Source organism: Trypanosoma equiperdum (genome assembly GCF_001457755.1).
Source record: "Trypanosoma equiperdum strain OVI genome assembly, contig: ctg_373, whole genome shotgun sequence".
NCBI lineage: Eukaryota > Euglenozoa > Kinetoplastea > Trypanosomatida > Trypanosomatidae > Trypanosoma > Trypanosoma equiperdum.
Genome location: NW_027124280.1, coordinates 145,237 through 162,187, shown reverse-complemented (window position 1 = coordinate 162,187; position 16,951 = coordinate 145,237). Strand labels below are relative to the sequence as shown.

The 16,951-nt window shown below is 47.6% G+C and overlaps 6 protein-coding genes and 1 pseudogene across 7 annotated transcripts; all 7 read left to right on the top strand.

The window, feature by feature from the left end:
- Positions 1-1,012: 1,012 nt before the first annotated feature.
- On the top strand, positions 1,013-2,125 carry TEOVI_000152700 (NAD binding domain of 6-phosphogluconate dehydrogenase/NAD-binding of NADP-dependent 3-hydroxyisobutyrate dehydrogenase, putative; the record flags this gene model as incomplete). Its single annotated transcript, XM_067224745.1, has 1 exon — positions 1,013-2,125. The coding sequence occupies one exon, from the start codon at positions 1,013-1,015 to the stop codon at positions 2,123-2,125; it is 1,113 nt and encodes a 370-aa protein (XP_067080846.1).
- Positions 2,126-2,572: 447 nt separating this feature from the next.
- Positions 2,573-4,675, top strand: TEOVI_000152600 (uncharacterized protein; the record flags this gene model as incomplete). The annotated part of the gene is made up of 1 exon (XM_067224744.1): positions 2,573-4,675. The coding sequence occupies one exon, from the start codon at positions 2,573-2,575 to the stop codon at positions 4,673-4,675; it is 2,103 nt and encodes a 700-aa protein (XP_067080845.1).
- A 593-nt stretch (positions 4,676-5,268) lies between these two features.
- On the top strand, positions 5,269-6,840 carry TEOVI_000152500 (uncharacterized protein; the record flags this gene model as incomplete). The annotated part of the gene is made up of 1 exon (XM_067224743.1): positions 5,269-6,840. One exon carries the CDS (start codon positions 5,269-5,271, stop codon positions 6,838-6,840), a length of 1,572 nt encoding a protein of 523 aa, XP_067080844.1.
- Positions 6,841-7,627: 787 nt separating this feature from the next.
- TEOVI_000152400:pseudogene lies at positions 7,628-8,170 on the top strand (annotated as a pseudogene). Its single transcript has one exon. A coding segment is annotated over exon 1 (543 nt).
- Positions 8,171-8,930: 760 nt separating this feature from the next.
- On the top strand, positions 8,931-10,733 carry TEOVI_000152300 (uncharacterized protein; the record flags this gene model as incomplete). The annotated part of the gene is made up of 1 exon (XM_067224742.1): positions 8,931-10,733. One exon carries the CDS (start codon positions 8,931-8,933, stop codon positions 10,731-10,733), a length of 1,803 nt encoding a protein of 600 aa, XP_067080843.1.
- A 2,295-nt stretch (positions 10,734-13,028) lies between these two features.
- TEOVI_000152200 (uncharacterized protein) lies at positions 13,029-14,510 on the top strand (the record flags this gene model as incomplete). Its single annotated transcript, XM_067224741.1, has 1 exon — positions 13,029-14,510. One exon carries the CDS (start codon positions 13,029-13,031, stop codon positions 14,508-14,510), a length of 1,482 nt encoding a protein of 493 aa, XP_067080842.1.
- A 728-nt stretch (positions 14,511-15,238) lies between these two features.
- On the top strand, positions 15,239-16,312 carry TEOVI_000152100 (RNA-binding protein; the record flags this gene model as incomplete). The annotated part of the gene is made up of 1 exon (XM_067224740.1): positions 15,239-16,312. The coding sequence occupies one exon, from the start codon at positions 15,239-15,241 to the stop codon at positions 16,310-16,312; it is 1,074 nt and encodes a 357-aa protein (XP_067080841.1).
- Positions 16,313-16,951: the final 639 nt, after the last annotated feature.

The following is a 16,951-nucleotide window of genomic DNA, read 5'->3' as shown; positions in this document are numbered from 1 at the left end:
CCTTTTAGGCTTCTTCGTTAAGGTTGTTTTCATTCCAATTAATAATGTTGTACTCGGCGCTTGAGCAGCATCTGGCGGGTCAAATTACAGAAACACCGCAGGCGGACGGACATATTTTGTTATGGCGTTACCTGTCAGGTACCATCACCTTATGGAGTAACTCCACCAGATGCACCCTTCCTCTTTCTTCATTTGATTGGTTGTTGTTTTTCTTTTTTTTTTCATATTTAAATATATTGTCGTTTTATTGTTTCATTTTGAAGGGTGCTGTCATTAAGGAATTGCTGCTGGGAAAGAAGTAGAAAAAGACAAAAAAAATGAACAGAAGGGATGTGCCGAATAAAAGCTGTAGAATGGAGAAGTGATACTATGAGGTTTCTCGTTGTTTTTTTTTCTAAATTCCGTCATATGAAATAAGAGATTGCGGCAATGCGTGTCGCGGGTTGCTCCAGCACACACTTGAAGGTGCGTTAGCATGTGCACCCCCTCCCCCTCTATACGGAAACAGTAAGCAATTAAGCAACAAAAAAAAGAAGAAAAGATGAAACACATCTGAGGAAAAGCAGCAGAAAAAGGGGGAAAATATTAGCTGCAAGTTAACTCCACGTTGCTGGTGCCCGGTTTACCTTGTCTCATTTTTCAGAGTTACGACTGCGTGCTGCAGTTTAAAATATCCCGTTATTCACTCAGTGATTATCCCCTCCCACACACACCCTGGAGGCACTGCTCATTTCTATTTGTCTCCTTGATGTTATTTTCATCTCTCATTCATTTACATCACTTCACTTCACTTTTCTTTTCTTTTTTTCTTTTTCCTTCGAAATATGATTGGCGACAAAGGGAGGGTGCGAAGCAGCCGCACACACACGCAGAAGCACAAGGTGAGGGGTGGGGAAGGGAATCATTTGGAGGTTTGTTGTTTCCTCTGCTACCCGGGTCTTATTGCCCCAATTGTGCCAAGAACAACAGTAGCAGTTTCAGAAGCCTGCGCCGTTAACACGAAGTGTGAAGCATGTCGGCCATTAAACGCTCCCTTAACGTTGGTGTAGTGGGCATGGGTAACATGGGAGTTCCCATTGCACGCAATCTTGGCTTCAAAGCACGCAGTGCCATGTATTTACAGATCCATAGCAGGGCACTCAGTAAAGCGAAGCGGGTGTGCGACGATCTTTCGGTTGATGGGGCAACTTGTGCTATGCGCATCCACGACCGCTATTCCACGATGACAAAATGGTGTGACGTGATTGTGCTTGCCCTAGCTGATGTTAAGGCATCGCGACACGCACTACTAGAAGATAATGAGTCACTTATCATGAACGCGCGCAAAGGTCAAATCATTGTGGATCACACCACTGTGGATGCCGAAACCTCGCGTGAATGCGCGCACGAAGCGGCTCGCCGGGGTGCTTACTTTCTCGATGCACCAATGAGTGGGAGCCCACGTGCTTGCTTCAATGGACAACTGCTGCTGATGGTTGGTGGTGACGCAGAGACCTTTCAGAAGATGCTGCCGATATTTCACATGTACGCTGATAACGTGTTTCATATGGGCGAGAGTGGTAGCGGGACCGCGGCGAAGATGATATCGCAAGCCCTCGTGGCCTCGCACAACGCAGCAGCAGCCGAGGCTCTTTCAATGGCCCATGCCCTCGGCATCGAAGACCAAAGCAAACTTGTGCAGGTTCTTGATGCCTCATGGGGAAGCAGCACAATGCTGCGCCGAAACGCCCCACTATTGCAGGACCTCATACGTAACCCAGATAAAACCCCCCCTACGTCTGCCGTTAGTGTTGATCGGCTGTTGTCTGACCTCGCCCATTTGGATGCCTCGCTGCCTAAGCGCGGTGGGGAGGATGAACCGTTTCCGGTTTTCGATGCCGCGCTCCGCTCGCTGGCCGCTGCATCCGATGCAGGTATGGGTGACCGGGACCTTGCTTCAGTTGTGCATTACATCGAGGCGGGAGAGGCGGAATTGCGAAACCGAACGCGTGTACCGTTGGGTGGTGAGCATTTGACAGGTCGAACTGCGGCGACTGAGGCCAACTCAAGCGTCAATGAAACCCCTTCGACCGTCAATGGTTCTTCTGAAGTCCCCAATGAATTTGGGGTGGAGGACTTTTACTAGTAATACCCACATCAGGGAGATGCAGTCTTTCTCACTTCCTTGGAGGGTACCAAAAGTTACGGTTGTTCACAGTTTTTTCGTAGGTTGTTGTTTTTGTGTAACGTGCTGCCGCAGCGTGCTTTACCTGTTGAATTTTTTTAACACCGACTTGTGTGACCCCTCCCCCGTTCCCAATCTATTCACTGCTTTTCTCTGGGTGCCCCACTTCTCGAACTGCCCCCTTTTCTTCTTTTGACGGTATCACATTCTGGTGGTCTGAAGGCAGAAAGGTATATAAAAGCTAATTGAAGGAAAAGAACAAAACGAAGTGAAGAAGAACTTTAATAGTTGTAGTACCAGGTTAGGTTAGTATATAGGCTGCGACACAGTCGTTCTATAGAGGTTTATCTTCTTGAAGGTTCTTTCCTGTTCCGTCCAGCAGCTCACGCACCTAACAACCACTTACTGATGAATAGCGAAGAAGGCCGGCACCACACCCTCTCCTCGTTCCTTGCGAGTACCCTCGAGTCACATGTTCGCTCCATACGACAGGAGGCGCTGACTGTTTGCATCAACCATGCACAGTGTGAGCTGTTGTCTCGTCGGCTTCAGCAGGTGTATAACACTTTACGTAAGTTACCTAATGGGGCGCCCACACCTCAGCTACTAACGGTTTTTGCATCAGCTGACATGCTTGTGCAGCGCATGCGGCATGGTGGCTGGTTGCTCCTTTTGGAGCGGCACCTCACATGTCGGGCGCTGTTTGCGGCATTGTTTGAACGGATTCCGTGTGTGTGGCAGTTGCAGATGACAGATTCATGGCTTGGGGAGGATCTGTTGGCTGTGCGTGCGGATGAGCAAGTGGATGCACGTGTGTACCTTGAAAAGTTGGGTGGATGGGCGGATGTGGAATCAAGGATGGACAGGGCACGTGGATCTTTCGATTCCTCGTCGGGTGAGGAAAGTGATGCAGGGGAGACTAGAGGAGGTGCCCCTCCCGACGCCTTGACAGAGCAAGATGTTATCGATATGTTTCGGAGGCAAACGCTTAGCAGGTGGCGAGTACCACTGGAGGACCTCACACCCCCTGGGGAGGATGTGCTGCCGCCGCCTTATGCCGATTCGGAGCTTCATGTGTTTTCTCTCTATAATGGGTATCGCTATGGAAAAACACCAGTTTTGCTTTACCAGTTGGAACAGACGGCGAAACGCACCATTCCACCGACAACAGTGACGAACTTCGTGCAGGACATGGTTGCACGAGCACGCTGGTGCCATCCGAATCTTGTCCCCTTCACCGGTGCCTTCACGGAAAAGGTGCCATTTTTGTGCCAACCGGACGACGACAACGACTGTGATCCAGATGTTGATACTAGCAGCCAGTTCAGTGGCGAAAACAGTAGTCGATCTCAGTCAGCCAATGGTTGTGGTGCTACTGAGGAAGACGTGACTGCAGCCGATGATGGTGGTGTTGACCCTTCCTCAGCCCCTGTTTTGGACCTCGGATACATGATAGAGGACATGAAATATCTTAAGGCTGAGTTATTGAATGAGGAAAGCCCCTACCTAACCTCGTACGTTGTCCGAGAAGTGGACAACTATATTGGCAACGAAACGTTTAAAACTCTTCACGAAGTTCTTTTCGTGGAGCGGAGGCCCTTTACGGTCAGGGAAGCCATTGCTATTACACTGCAGGTTGCCGATGCTCTTCAATATATACTGATGGAAGAGGGGAATATGCCTGAAGAAGTACTTGATGCATGGACAGTGGTGTCACCCTCAAATATTTATGTGTGCCCCATAACGGTGCCAAGAAGAAGCCAACATGAATGTTGCCACGAACCCGGAGAATTTGGGGGGAGCGCATGGCCAACATGTGACGACGGCTACGGAGATATTCAAGAGGAATATGACCACGACATGGTAGCACCACCATTTTGTGGTAGTAGTGTGCAGCAACGCCGTTGCGTTGAGCTCTTTGCTCCTGGTGGCTGGGCGGCGATGTATAACCCTCCGGTGTATGTGGACGGAGGGCCATATAGCAGGTGGCGACCTCACCCACATGCAAGCTGTCGCCCAACTTACGCGATGGCACAACTTTTGTTAGCTTTAGTGAATAATGAACCACCTTATCGCTTGCTCACAAAGCAGGAAGAACTTGCGAGGCATGTCTTCGAGGCAGATAACATGAATGACGACGACAACGTCTCGGTTTCGGTTAGAGTAAGTATACCGGTTGGTAGCATTGTGCCACGGAGGTTGCCCGTCGCCTTGAGGAAACTTTGCAGCCATGCAATGCATTTGCGGGACCCCCACCGACGTGGAGAGGCTTGGGATGGATTGTCACTCTCCGACTTCAGGAATCTGTTATGGGAATCATATATTAGTCTCTCTAATTCAATGGATACCGCTGGCATGCTTCCAGGCATGGAAGATGATGCTCAAGCGACCGTAGTTCCAGTTGGCGAGCGCGTGGAAATGGGTTTCAGTAGGGAATCTTCGGTAACACGGGAGAGAGCTCCGGGCCCCACGCTGGATGATTACGGTGAGTTCCCTAGTAGGGAGTCATAATGATTTTGTTGCCACCAAAGTTGGTGTACATAAACGTATATACATTATATATATATATATAACAAAACGGAAAGGAAAGGAATGTTGAATCTCCTGTAGCTCAGGGGAATGGAGAGAGAGTAAAATTCAAAAAAAAAGTACTAATAAAGACGCGAGTTCCCACCACGTGAGAAAAGGGGGCATTTTTGTTTTCTTGCTCTTCACCTCCTTTACTTTTCCCACAGATGCTCGTTCTTTTTATTTGCGCCATTATAATTGCATCTGCTGAGTTACCGGCTCATTGCTCTTTCATGTTCCTTCTTTTCCTTTAGTGGCACACCACGCACTTGATTTGCTATCGGATACGCATGCTTATTTTGTTTTGCTACTTCCCCCTCCCATCCCACTCCGAGAAGCGCGTGTTCATTTCTTTTTTTTTTTGAGACTTACTTCACTATTTGCCTTTTCGCAGGGACTATTTCTTTGTTATTCCCTTCTTAATTTAATCATTAACTTCTTGCTTCTTTTTCTTTTTTTTCCCCCTTCATGTGTTCCTTGCGTTTCCTTTTTGTAGTTTTGTATGCTTTTTTGAAGGGTCAGGAAGGAGGGGGGAAATGGATCGATCACCTTCGCAACGGACAACGACGGACCGACCGGATCGTATTTCCTCTTCAAGCGATTCATCAGCTTTTGGCAGTGATATTGATGAAATAATAAATAGATTTTCCGACCATAGTAGAGAATATATGGGCGATGCCTTCACAAAATATGCAACTGGATCAAATAGTTGCATTTCCCCGAGGACGGCAGGAGGGGACTCAAATTATGGAAGTCCCCCTCCGAACAGTAAAGCACCCGCCATGCCTTCGTATCGTACAGAAACTGCGGTGATACCTCCAAGCACGCCAAGGGTCAAGGGGGCATGTCATGACAATGATGTAAAGGAGGTTGAACCACCGACAGCAACCCAACAACTTCAGAAAGTGCGTCAAATGTTTCGTCGTCTCGATTCTCATAACGATGGTATGGAGGAGGCCCTTATTGGTTTACGCTCACGTATAGATACATTTCGGTCACTTTTGGCAACGTGCCTTAACGGGACTGTGAAGGAGCTGCGCGGTGAGTTGCGCATTCTTCGGGAGTCAACGCAGTTCCTTGTGCAAGATTTTGCCGGGGATTTGGAACAGTGCAGGAGGATTATAATGAGGCGCCTTCAAGGGGAGGCAAATAGACGTGGGTATGATCCTCCAGCTACGAGATCGTTCAAAAAGGATTATTCCATGGAAGGCGGCTTATCAAAGCGCGAGTCGTCATGGGAACTGCAGCAGCAGTGCGGTGCTGGGAGAGGCGAACAATCCGTTTTTCCCGGATGGAGGGAGTTAGAGGTTCGAGAAGACTTGTTGGAGGCTCAGCAGCGATGCACTGCTCTGGAGAAGAAGTTGAAGCAGCAGCGTGAGGCTCATGAAAATCATTTGAGTGCCATGAAGGATATGTATGAGTCGAAGGAGTACACATTAAAACGGCGAGTGGAACTACTGGAACGACTTGTAGAACGTGATAGCGAAAAGCTTCGTTATATTCTCAGCGATGACAGTAAAGATGGCCATGGGAAATGGGGGAAGAGGGGCCATTTTAAGGAGGAACAGGACAACTATTATAGCAGTGGGGATGATGACTGTGATGAAGTTCGGGAGTCCAGCAGGTTGCACACAAGAAGTAAACAATCGCTCAAAGCTCCAGCTCAAAAGTTGTTGAAAAAGCGCCGTGGTGGATTAGTAAAGGAACACGAGTCGCACCAAAGTCAGCACCCTCGTCAGGGGCCATCGGATTCGTGGACACCGATGCTTTACGATGACGTGGAGCGCCGAGTTCGTGCGCAGCTTTTGTATGGTCGACAAAACTCACCCAATCGCCCCAAAGGAGGGGGAAGCGGCCGTGACGTCGGAGGTCCTCAAAAGGGTGGGGAATGCAGAAACCGTTTGGAGGAGCGCAGGCTGGAAAATGTGGCGCGGCGTCTTCTCAATGCGGTGGGTGAAGCAAAAGCAAAACAGAAGTGGCCTCAAGCTGATGATGAGGCGGACCACCGGCGTGTGGGCCCATGGCGCACTTCAAACGATGTGTCAACGGTGGCGCGTGGTTTGTGGGCTGAAAATGTACTGCAAAAGAGGGCGGCGCGTCAACTTTGAGGGGCGACAAAAATGGATGCGGTTTGCGGGTGAAGTTAACCATTGTGGGATGTAACGGATTTGATACATCCATAGAGGGATCGTAAATGTGCATTTTCGTAGGTGAGCGCAAAGGAATGCGTGTTTTGTGAATTTGAGATGACTAGTCTAATATTTATCGTCATGCTTCGTGTGCACTGAGCCGGTACAGTGCACACTTCAAAGGAACTAGATTTAATGATCAACCATTAGAATAAGAGTTGCAGTTGGTGCACAAAAAAAAAAAAAAAAGAGTTCCCTACTCAATGGGAAACAGGTATTAAGTACTCATAAATGAACTAGGGGGATCAGTGCGTCCACTGGTCAGTGCTGCAATACACATATATATATATATATAGAGAAAAAACACTTTTCTTTGGGTTGGGTAACGTATACGTGCATTACTCTCTTTTTTTTTTATTGCCTCATTTCTATACTTATCACTTTTGGTCTATTATATTTATTTTGCGTCTCTGTCGTTAATTTCACATGTGTTGACCTGCCAAGCCCTAGAGATGGGTATGAGTGTCTTCTCGGGCCTCATGGCGACGTCCCACTATGCTACCCAATCGCTTCTCACTCCTTTTTGTTGCCTCCTCCTTTTTTTTCATATTGTTTACATATACGTGCAAAAAAAAAAAAAAGAGAAAAAAAGCGAGCATTAACACGGACAGTGTGGTGATAGTGGGTGTAATCATAAACTGGTGTGTGTTTGTTCACACCAGCATCTGTACATCAGCAACTGAGTGGAGCTTTTTTGTAACAGCGGATGCGGCGCACATGTTGCGCCACCACCAGTGCAGTGCTACGGTCGTTAGTTTACCTCCGTCCTCATGGACGCGCAAAACCAACCACATCAGGAAGTGGAAGGAAAGAAAGACAATTTAGCACCACGACAGCGAGATGCGAGTCCAAAGGGTGGCACCCCGCGAAGTTAGGAATGGATGGATTCACCGACGTCGCTTACAACACCGCAGCTGACACTTTTCTTGAGCGAGTTGAGAGCGCTCTGGAGACAATTGGCGACACGGACACGTTGGAGGATGTGAACCTCGCCGGTGGAGTGCTTGTGATCGAAACGACATCGAGGGGGACATTTGTACTTAATAAACAGGCACCCAATGTTCAGTTATGGCTTTCTTCGCCGCTATCGGGCCCGCATCATTACGACATGACAACATCTGCCACCGGCAGTGTGGAATGGCGCGCAGATGCTGACGGGCATTCATTGGAAGAGAGACTTGAAAAGGAACTCAGTGAAGTGGTGGGAACTGAAGTGAGTTTGAGTTCAGGGGCTGGAGAAACCGAATAGTGTTGAACCGTTTGCGTGTGCATACGCGTGTATTGGGGCGTATGGCTGACCTGAGCGTCGGGAGCAACCCAACGTAACGTGTGGACGCGTGGGTTCGTTTTAAAGATGGGTGTCGTTCCCTCACGTACCGGGGCGAATGTGTGACAAGGGGAAAGGGAGAAAAAGTGATGTTGAACATTACATTTTGAGTGTTCGTTGATATGAGAGCGGATAGCGTGGCGTGGCGTGAATGGGTGGATGAACTGAACATCCATGTGTGAACAGTCGCCTCGGGAGAATGACGAGGAAAATTGTTGTTGAATTCAAGACATAGTCCTGCGACAGCTTTGGTATCTGTTGAGTGTGTGTGAAGGTGGTTTCAATTCATTTGCGTGAGCATGTATCGCGTCCTTGTTGTAGTTAATGTGTGATTGTTTGTTTAATGGGAACGACAAGAAGAGGAAAAGGTGTCGTGACAATTAACTCCCATGCACCGCATGGTTGCAGCGGGGCGCCATTGTTTCCTTTCATGATTCTAACAAACCAACTTGAGCATCTTTTCTCACATTTCGCCTAATTGGTACCGAAGGGAAATAAAAAGTATATATACTTGTGATTAATATCGCCATTGATACTTAGGAAAGAAAAAAAAAAGGAAGGACGTACTGAGCACGGTAGTAGCAAGTAGGAGGAAAACAAAGGAATACGGGGAGGAAAGGATAGAGTAAAGACGGAAATACAATAAAATCCAGTACAACAACTCTTTCGTGACTGCAAGAATATGTTGGTCGAGGAACAGACTGGTAGTGTGGTGGATACGGTCGATAGGACTAACCCACCAGCGGAGGAACCAACCCCGCAGGAGGCTCTGCAGGAACAACGCAGTGCAAACGCACTTCAATCCGACGGAGATGAGCCTGAAGCGGAAGCGGAGGCGCCTGTACAGCACCAACGAAGCGATTCCGACGAAATTCAAAACAGAAACGGGGTGGAGAGTGAGGAGGCGGAGGCAAGAGGACATGATGACTCCGCTGCCGTTACATTGTATCAAAAGATTATTGAGGGTGGCGAGTGGTCAGAGCTTCTTTCCGTCTCCTACGATGCTGTCCAGAAAACGCTCCATAGGGAGGCGGTGGAAGCAACAAATCTGCCGGATACTTGCATCCGCGTATCCAGCTTGCGCGCAGACGGCAATAAACTTTTTGTGCAGTTAGTGCTGTCGCTGGAAGAGAACGCCACACCGGATGAGGTGCAGAGTATTCTGGATGACCACCCTTTTGACGAGACAAGGGCTCTCAGAGCGCGTCATGAGAACGGACCAGGTGAAGAAGACGAGGTTGCGGCTGCAGCCCGTGACGAGTGCGATGTTGGAGATATAAATGGAAATACATCAAAGAAAGAAAAGAAATCTGCAAAGAAGAAGGTTAAGAAGTTACCGAAGGCCGTGGCTTCTCTAGTCACGGATGAGGCTTCGGAACAGGCAGCAGCTGCGCCCCAGAACAGGAGGAGGACGAACTACAAGGAGGCACCAACACCTTATTATAAGGCAATCTCAGGAGCTGCCGCAAGAGCTGCGAAAGACTCGAGGTCGACGTCGAAGACTCGGAGGACGCGAGGTGCCGCCGATGTAAATGAAAACCCCACTTCAAGTGCCACGCCTCGAAACATGACGGTTCCGCCTCTGTCGCGGTCTGCCATCGCACACTCCGTTAGTGCAACACGCGCCCTGAGCCTCGGGGACCGAATTTCCGCGGGTCGCGGGCCTCGTACTCCCCGGACGGGTCGCGCGCCGTCCATCCATACTCCTCGAGTCGGTACTAATAACCTGATCCACCGATCTACAGTACAACGCCGGTGCTTTGGATCAGCAGTGGTGCCCACCATTCCAACTGGGCCAATTGCTGCGCGACCCAGTACTGCGTCAGGAACCGCCGTGCCATTGGCGGCCGGGAGAGCCGAAAACAAAGAGGCCCCAATGCGCGCGGGGCGTAGGCGTAACCGCCGCAGTGTTCCTCCTCAACACGTTGTGTTCGTCGAAATGTCATATCGCAAGCGCACTGAGTTGCAAGCAATGAATGCGGCGGCTGTCGTTACTGATGAAGAGATTAATGAGGAGAGCATTGTTCCGGCTGACGCAGCGGGGCGAATGGCAAGTGGGTCAACTTCTCCTTCGCGGAGACCGTTCAATAAAGGGGGTTCGGTTGAGTCCGCTGCGACGCGGCCGTCTGGAAGGGGAGCTGCTCTCACGCAAGATGCCGTTGATGCTGAAGGAAGTGCCGCTGACTCAAACGCCAGGCGTCTAACAGGACGAAATGTGACCGATACTAAAGGGGAACTCCCGACAGAAGTAAAGGAGGATGCTGAACCTGACAACCGACGGCGAGTGGGGGATGAAGCTTCTGCGCCCGTGGAAAGGGATTCCGAGCAGGAGCCCGAGCCCAGAGCCGACAGCGCCGTCGCACCACCAACTGTTGACGGATCCAATAGGGCCTCTCCGCACGCGAGTGTGAACCGTAGCGAAACAGTGGAAGAAAAGGAAGAAGTGAGGGAGGAACAAGCTTCAGAGAAGGAATCGACTGCTTAAAATGGTTCTGTGAAAATTGCCTGAGCGACTTCGCGGGTGTTGCCGGTGCCCGTGACGAAAAGAGGGGCATCAGGAGTCGAAGTCGACGGTAGCATTGACATGCTGGAGATCCGAAGCGAATGTGAGTTATGATACGAAAAGGGAATTAAAAGGCTCACAAAGGGGGAAAAAATATTTATATATCTATATCTATACATATATATATATATATATTTATATTTTTTAAAAAAATGAAATGTGTGAATAGTTTGTGTGAATAAAATAGGAGGAAATGAACTTGGTTTGTAAGCCAAGGAAAAGTAATAAGTCGAAGCGCGTATATGTCTGTGTGCACATTTGCGAAGGCAATGACATCCGATGATTGGTTGGAGTGTGAGGAATAAATTAGCAAGTCTTTACCACTTCCCAGAAGGGAATTCTTGCGGCGTCGAATCGAGTGGCATGCTAGCAACAAACTTTTCGAACCAGGTGTGGTGGCTTGCAACCGAATTTTCCTTGCTACTCAATGTTCTACAGAGTGTTGGCCATTTCGCTTTTGGTTGTTTTCGCCTTCACTTACCCACTGCACACACAGATAAAATGGGATATAAAGACGGAATATCTAAGCTAAACCCAACAGTAATAAACGGGCGAAAGCGGGGAATGAAAGATATCTATTCGTTCCCTCTAGAAACAAAAAAAAATGAAAATGAAAGTGAAAAACAGCTGCTGTGCCATCGGGTCACTCGCAATCCCATCTGCTGACATGAGAGTATACTTGGCACGTGCCTGAGTGGGGCCTTTTTTACCACGGATTGTTTATTTGTTTTCTTTTTCCTTTTCCTTTTACTTCACCACTCCACTCTATTCTGCTTTGCTCCCTTTCCCCTTTTTGATTAGTTTTCGTCATTTTTGATGTTTGTTTCTTTTATTTGTTCGGACATACAGTTTGAGAGGGAGAAGTAGCGGCGGAGGAAGGAGATGAGATGAAAAGGACGCCACACAGTTAAGCACATTATTGTTGAGAGCTTTTGTTGGTTTGTCAATATAAGTGCTCAACATAACACGAGAGAGGAGAGGGGAAAGGAACAGCAGCAACAACAACGAATGATAATAATAAAACAAAACCGAAAAGAAAGGAGGGAAAAGGAAAAGGAAAAGAAACTTACGAAGCAATTACAATGTATATATGTGAATGTAGAAGTGTAGTTTCGGATGCTGAAGGTATTTGGTTGCTTCTCTGGTGTGTTGGGCATCATGTAATTAGGTAATCATTGCTCTACGCTTCTTGGTGTGCAAATGTGTGTGCCCACTGAGGGTGTTTCTGCGCTGTGTACGTTTATCTTTGTGTTTGCATGATGGGTTTTGTGTGTAGTGTAGCGGCAAAACATTAACCAAACTCGGTACTCACCATCGGAATGCAAAGCAAGACAAAACAAAACAAAACAAGAAAAGAAAAAGAAAAGCAATATGACCCTCCTTCTCTATTTTTATAATCATTATGATCATTTTTTTTTATCTTTTTTCTTTCTTTTATGTGTTGTTGGTCGTTTTCGTCAAAACTTCATCCGCGATGTGCAGGACGATCAACGGAGTGTAAAAGATGGGTGGACGGAAGGAGATGAAAGGGGCCCATACAAGCGCACGCATAAGTGGTTGTGTTGGCAAGCTAAAAATTCCATATGAAACCGTGTGAGCATGCGCAATCCGTGCGGCTATTATGTCTCCATCGTTATTTCCTTTTTTTTTCTTCCTTCTCCCCTTGACTGTTTGATTGATTGGTTTATTCACTCATTCACTCATCCATTCTCTTTGTTTGGTCACCTTCCGTTGTCGGTTCTCAGTTTGAAAGTGTACATGAAAGGCAAAACTTGGAGACTTTCACTTCGTACATCAGTTGATGACGTGCCCGCCCCGATGGGTTTCCTCCCAAGTCCGTCAAGTATTTTCCTTTTAATTGGGGCGGGGATTTGACACGTGTGTGCTGCGCCATGCGCTCTTTCACGTTCGTATCTCTGTTTTCTTTTGTTTCACAATTTTTCTTTGTCACTTCCACACAAACACAACCACACCCACGCACGCACGCTGCGGCCTCTTTCTCTTCCTTCTTTTCGTTTTTTTTTGCCTTTTGTCTCTGTATCGCCTGGGCTGTCCTTTATTTCGTTTGAAGCGTAGTAATAGAAGTAAGTGGTGGGCGCTAAGGCACAAGCAAAAAGAGGGTGTAAGAGCGCATATAAATAAACATACATATATATATATATATATATATAATTATATATATTGGAAGGGGGAATAAATATCACAAATACATCGCTGATGTTTTCGGGTTCTGAAGGCAGCGTTCGAACGGATGACACCAACGTTGAACCACCGCCAATACCGAAAACTCGCGGCCCGTTACTTTTTGAAGGTGTGAGGTTGGCGGGCGGCCCCCCGCGCAGAACACCCAAAAGATCGTGCTCTCGTTACTTTTCTGTAACCAGGAAAACGACTTCTGCGGGGACAGATGAGTGTGAACATGCGCCACCAGGGTTTTCATTAGTTAATACACCAAGCACACAAGATGTTTCCCCCTCAGCGAAAATGGAACTGCCGTGCAGTGCTGCTGCCCATTATGATGATGACGATGATGATGATGATATTATACCATCGACTGCCCCACTTCCGACACCACACCCGGTGATGCACAGAGTTTTAGCAACAGGACAACCCAATGGAGTGTCGCGGTTGTTGCCATTTGATGAATATGTTGTTGAGGAAGTGACACCGAGAAAATGTAGCAGCATTTCAGCAGATACAAGTGGTGCCGCGCCCTCCACCCCGCAAGGCACTGAACTAAGAGAAGTTACACAGGTGGAAGAACAATCACCGCTTCCCGCGGTTCCAGAGATGTGTGAGTCGCCAACACGATTTACGCTTGGTCCACGACTACCGGTAAATGGGGAAAAGGTCCGTATGGATTTTTATTTTCTCCAACAGGAAGTTGATGCGTGGGCAAAACCTATCGAAACGACAGCCGACGTCGAGTGGCACAAACAGCACCTACAAGAAACGAGGGTCGCAATGCGTTCCCTGCTGCATGAGTTGGAAGTACTTATAGCGAGAGAAGCCGCAGAACATGAGCGGTTGTGCATTGCGAGGGGGTTCAGTGCAATGGAATCCACCAGTGATGGCAAATGCACTTATGCGGGTGAAACCGATGTTGTGAGTAAAACTAGAGGCAAGGAATGGAAACAAGAGGAATTAGAAACGCTGGAGGCGTGGCGGGTGGAAAAGGGGGCACTTTTGGCACAAAAGTCAAAATTGCTTCGCGAGCACCAGGAGTTGCAATACCGTTTGCGCTCTCATTTAAGTGGTAGCGCTACTGGAAGAGTGACACCATCACCAAATACTAGCGTTAGCAGAAGTAACAAAAGTAGGGGAGATGAGGGAAATATCGGTGGGATGTCGACTCCACTCGACAACGGCGTGGCGCAATTACGGCTTGAAATCAGTGAGATGAATGCCAAGTTAAAGAAACTTGAAGATGCATACAAAGTTCTTCATGACAACCAACAATGGCGTCAGGGAGAGTTTGATGATGAATATGGCGCGTTATGTCGTGCGCTCGCCACAGCAACGGCTGGAGAAATAAACAACCGCACGGCTTTGCAAGATACCATTAGGGAGGCGGAAGGTGTGCGGGCAAATTGTCTCAGGCAAGGTGATGCATCGCTTGTATCTCTAATGGAGCGTGGTTTGAGCGAGGCTAAAGCAGCTCTTAAATGTCACGACACCGAGCAATACGAAACTAAGTGAAGTTTCACATACAAATTCGGTAGACGTTCTTGCGGGGAAACGGTGTGTTTCCTTCAAAAGAGACGAAAAGGGGGAAAAATAATAAAGAACAACAACAACGACAACAAAACAAAACAAAAAAAGAAGGTGGTGTCATGACAGGCCGGATCCTCTCCTTCTAACACCCGAGTAGTTGCCCGCAAGACGTGTTTCTCAAGCAGGAGGAGATTCGGAGGGGAAAGCCTCTTGGTGTTATATGTACCTTAGTTTCCCTTCCATTCCTTTCTTGTTATTTTATTGTAATTTTTTTTTCTTCTGTGCACCGAGGAGCTCACTTTTTCCTTTTTTTTCCCCCCCCCTCTCTCTCTCTTTATATATATATATATAAGGGAAAAGTTGATGCTTTTATGCCTGTGAAGATTCGGTGCTCGTCTACTTGGGTAGTGTTTTGCCTCTCCGCCTTTGTTTTGTTTTTGTTTTTGTTTTTGTTCTTTTTCTTTTTTCGAATTTCATTTACATTCATACCATTAGTTGGTCCTGTCAAATACTTTCATTATACTAAATCTTTTATCGGTGCCTTTCTGTCTAATGACTGGAATTTTTTACAAAAAAAACTTTTTTCCCCTATATTTGTGTAATCAGAGTGCGCGTGTACCATACGAGCAGTGGCTAATTAAAGGGGAAAACAAACGATATATAATTATATAACCGAAAAAAAAATAATTATAATAAATAAGTAAACAAAAAATATGCCGGCAAAAAAGAAAGGAGGGCGTGGAAAGACGCTTAATATTGTGGACTTCAATGTTGACTACATCCCGGAGGACAATTTAGACTGGGCAGTTGTGGTGCCTCAGGAAAAAACGCAGGAGCAGGTGTTGGAAGAGAAACTTGCCAAGAGGGATTACAGTCGTACAGCCAACAATGTTCTAGTTGAAAGCGGTGGTTTCCGCGAGGCCCCATCGGAGCAAGTCACACGGCGAAGGGGAATAGAAGACCTGGAGCCACCATATGTAGCGCATTTTGGAAACCTCCGCAACGGAACAACCGAGGAGGAGTTTCTGCGTAACTTTCACGAAGATGTTGTTGTGACATCACGGCTTATTAATCAGGATGGTAAAAGTTTCGCATTTGTAGAGTTTAAAACGCCTCAGGCTCTTCTTATTGCCCTCGCGATGGACCAATCACTTGTTAAAGGGCGTAAGTTATACGTAGATTTAGCCACGCCCAAGCAGGTGGAACGGTTACGCGGCCATAGTGGTGGACTTTCTCGCCAAAATGCGGGACAACCCCAACAAAACCCTGCACTTCAGAACGTTAACTTAACTCGTGATGCGTTTGGATCTACGCAACCGAATGAGAGGGAAAAGGATTTGGGCAGCCGTTCCGGGTTTGGAAGCCGAAACGACTTGCATGTACTATCCGACCTCTCCCGTGATACGCTAGGAACTGCTACACGACCAAATGAAGGTCTGCTCAGTCCTGTTGGTCCACCGGATTTTTCCAGTTGGCGCACGGAGGCCCCAACGGCCCAACCGGAGTTTCAACCGACGCTGCGGGAAAACCGCCGAAGTGAAACCGATTTGGACCGTCGCCGTGGACGTGGTGGTGGTGGTGGTGGTGGAGTTAAGGGACAAAGTTTTGGAAGTCTTGCGAATTGGCGCGATGAACCGATGGTGCAGGCACCTCCAATGGTGACAGCAGCTGCTGGTGAGGGAAATGCGCCACCTGAAGAAGGCGGTGCGGGTCGTAGGAATCGCGGGCCCCCGAGGTCTTCCGCAGCACCGGCGGAACCCTGCAAGTGGGAGGAACTGCGGAGATGAGGAGACTTTCCGTTGATGTTTTTCTTCTTTTTTTTCTTTTTTTAACGGAGGAAACACGACCGCATGGAGAGGGAAGGGGCGGGTTTTTCACCCAAAAGTGGATGATGGGGTGCCAAAAGATGTTTAATGCTGAGGGATTATAAATGGAAGCAAACACACAACCTTCGACAAACCGGAGGTCACCTTCAAGAGTGGCTTGAGGAGGGGTGGGCGATGGAAAAGCAGGATAAAAAAAAAGTTATGAAAGAGAGAAAAAGGAAAATTTTTTTAAAAAGTTTATTAATGGAGGAATGAAGAAAGAAAGAAAGAAAGGAAAAAAAAATCAAAGAATGAAGAATGCCGTTTAACTCGTTCGATACGATCGCTGCGCACCCTCCGTCATATAAATCATTTGTTCGCCCTCCCCATGCCGCAACGAAGGGAAGTTAAGGAAAGTGTAATACCTTCATTGAAAAGAAGAGGGTTCCCGAAGCAACTGTCCAGCGTGAAAGGATCATTTTAAATGTGAAATATTTCCGCTAACAGTAAAGCGGAAGAATAATACGAAGCAACCATTCAAAAGAGGTTGCAAATGCACAGTGAACATCAAGAAATAAGTGAAAACAAAAAGGGGAGATAAAAGTAACGACCGTGGAAATA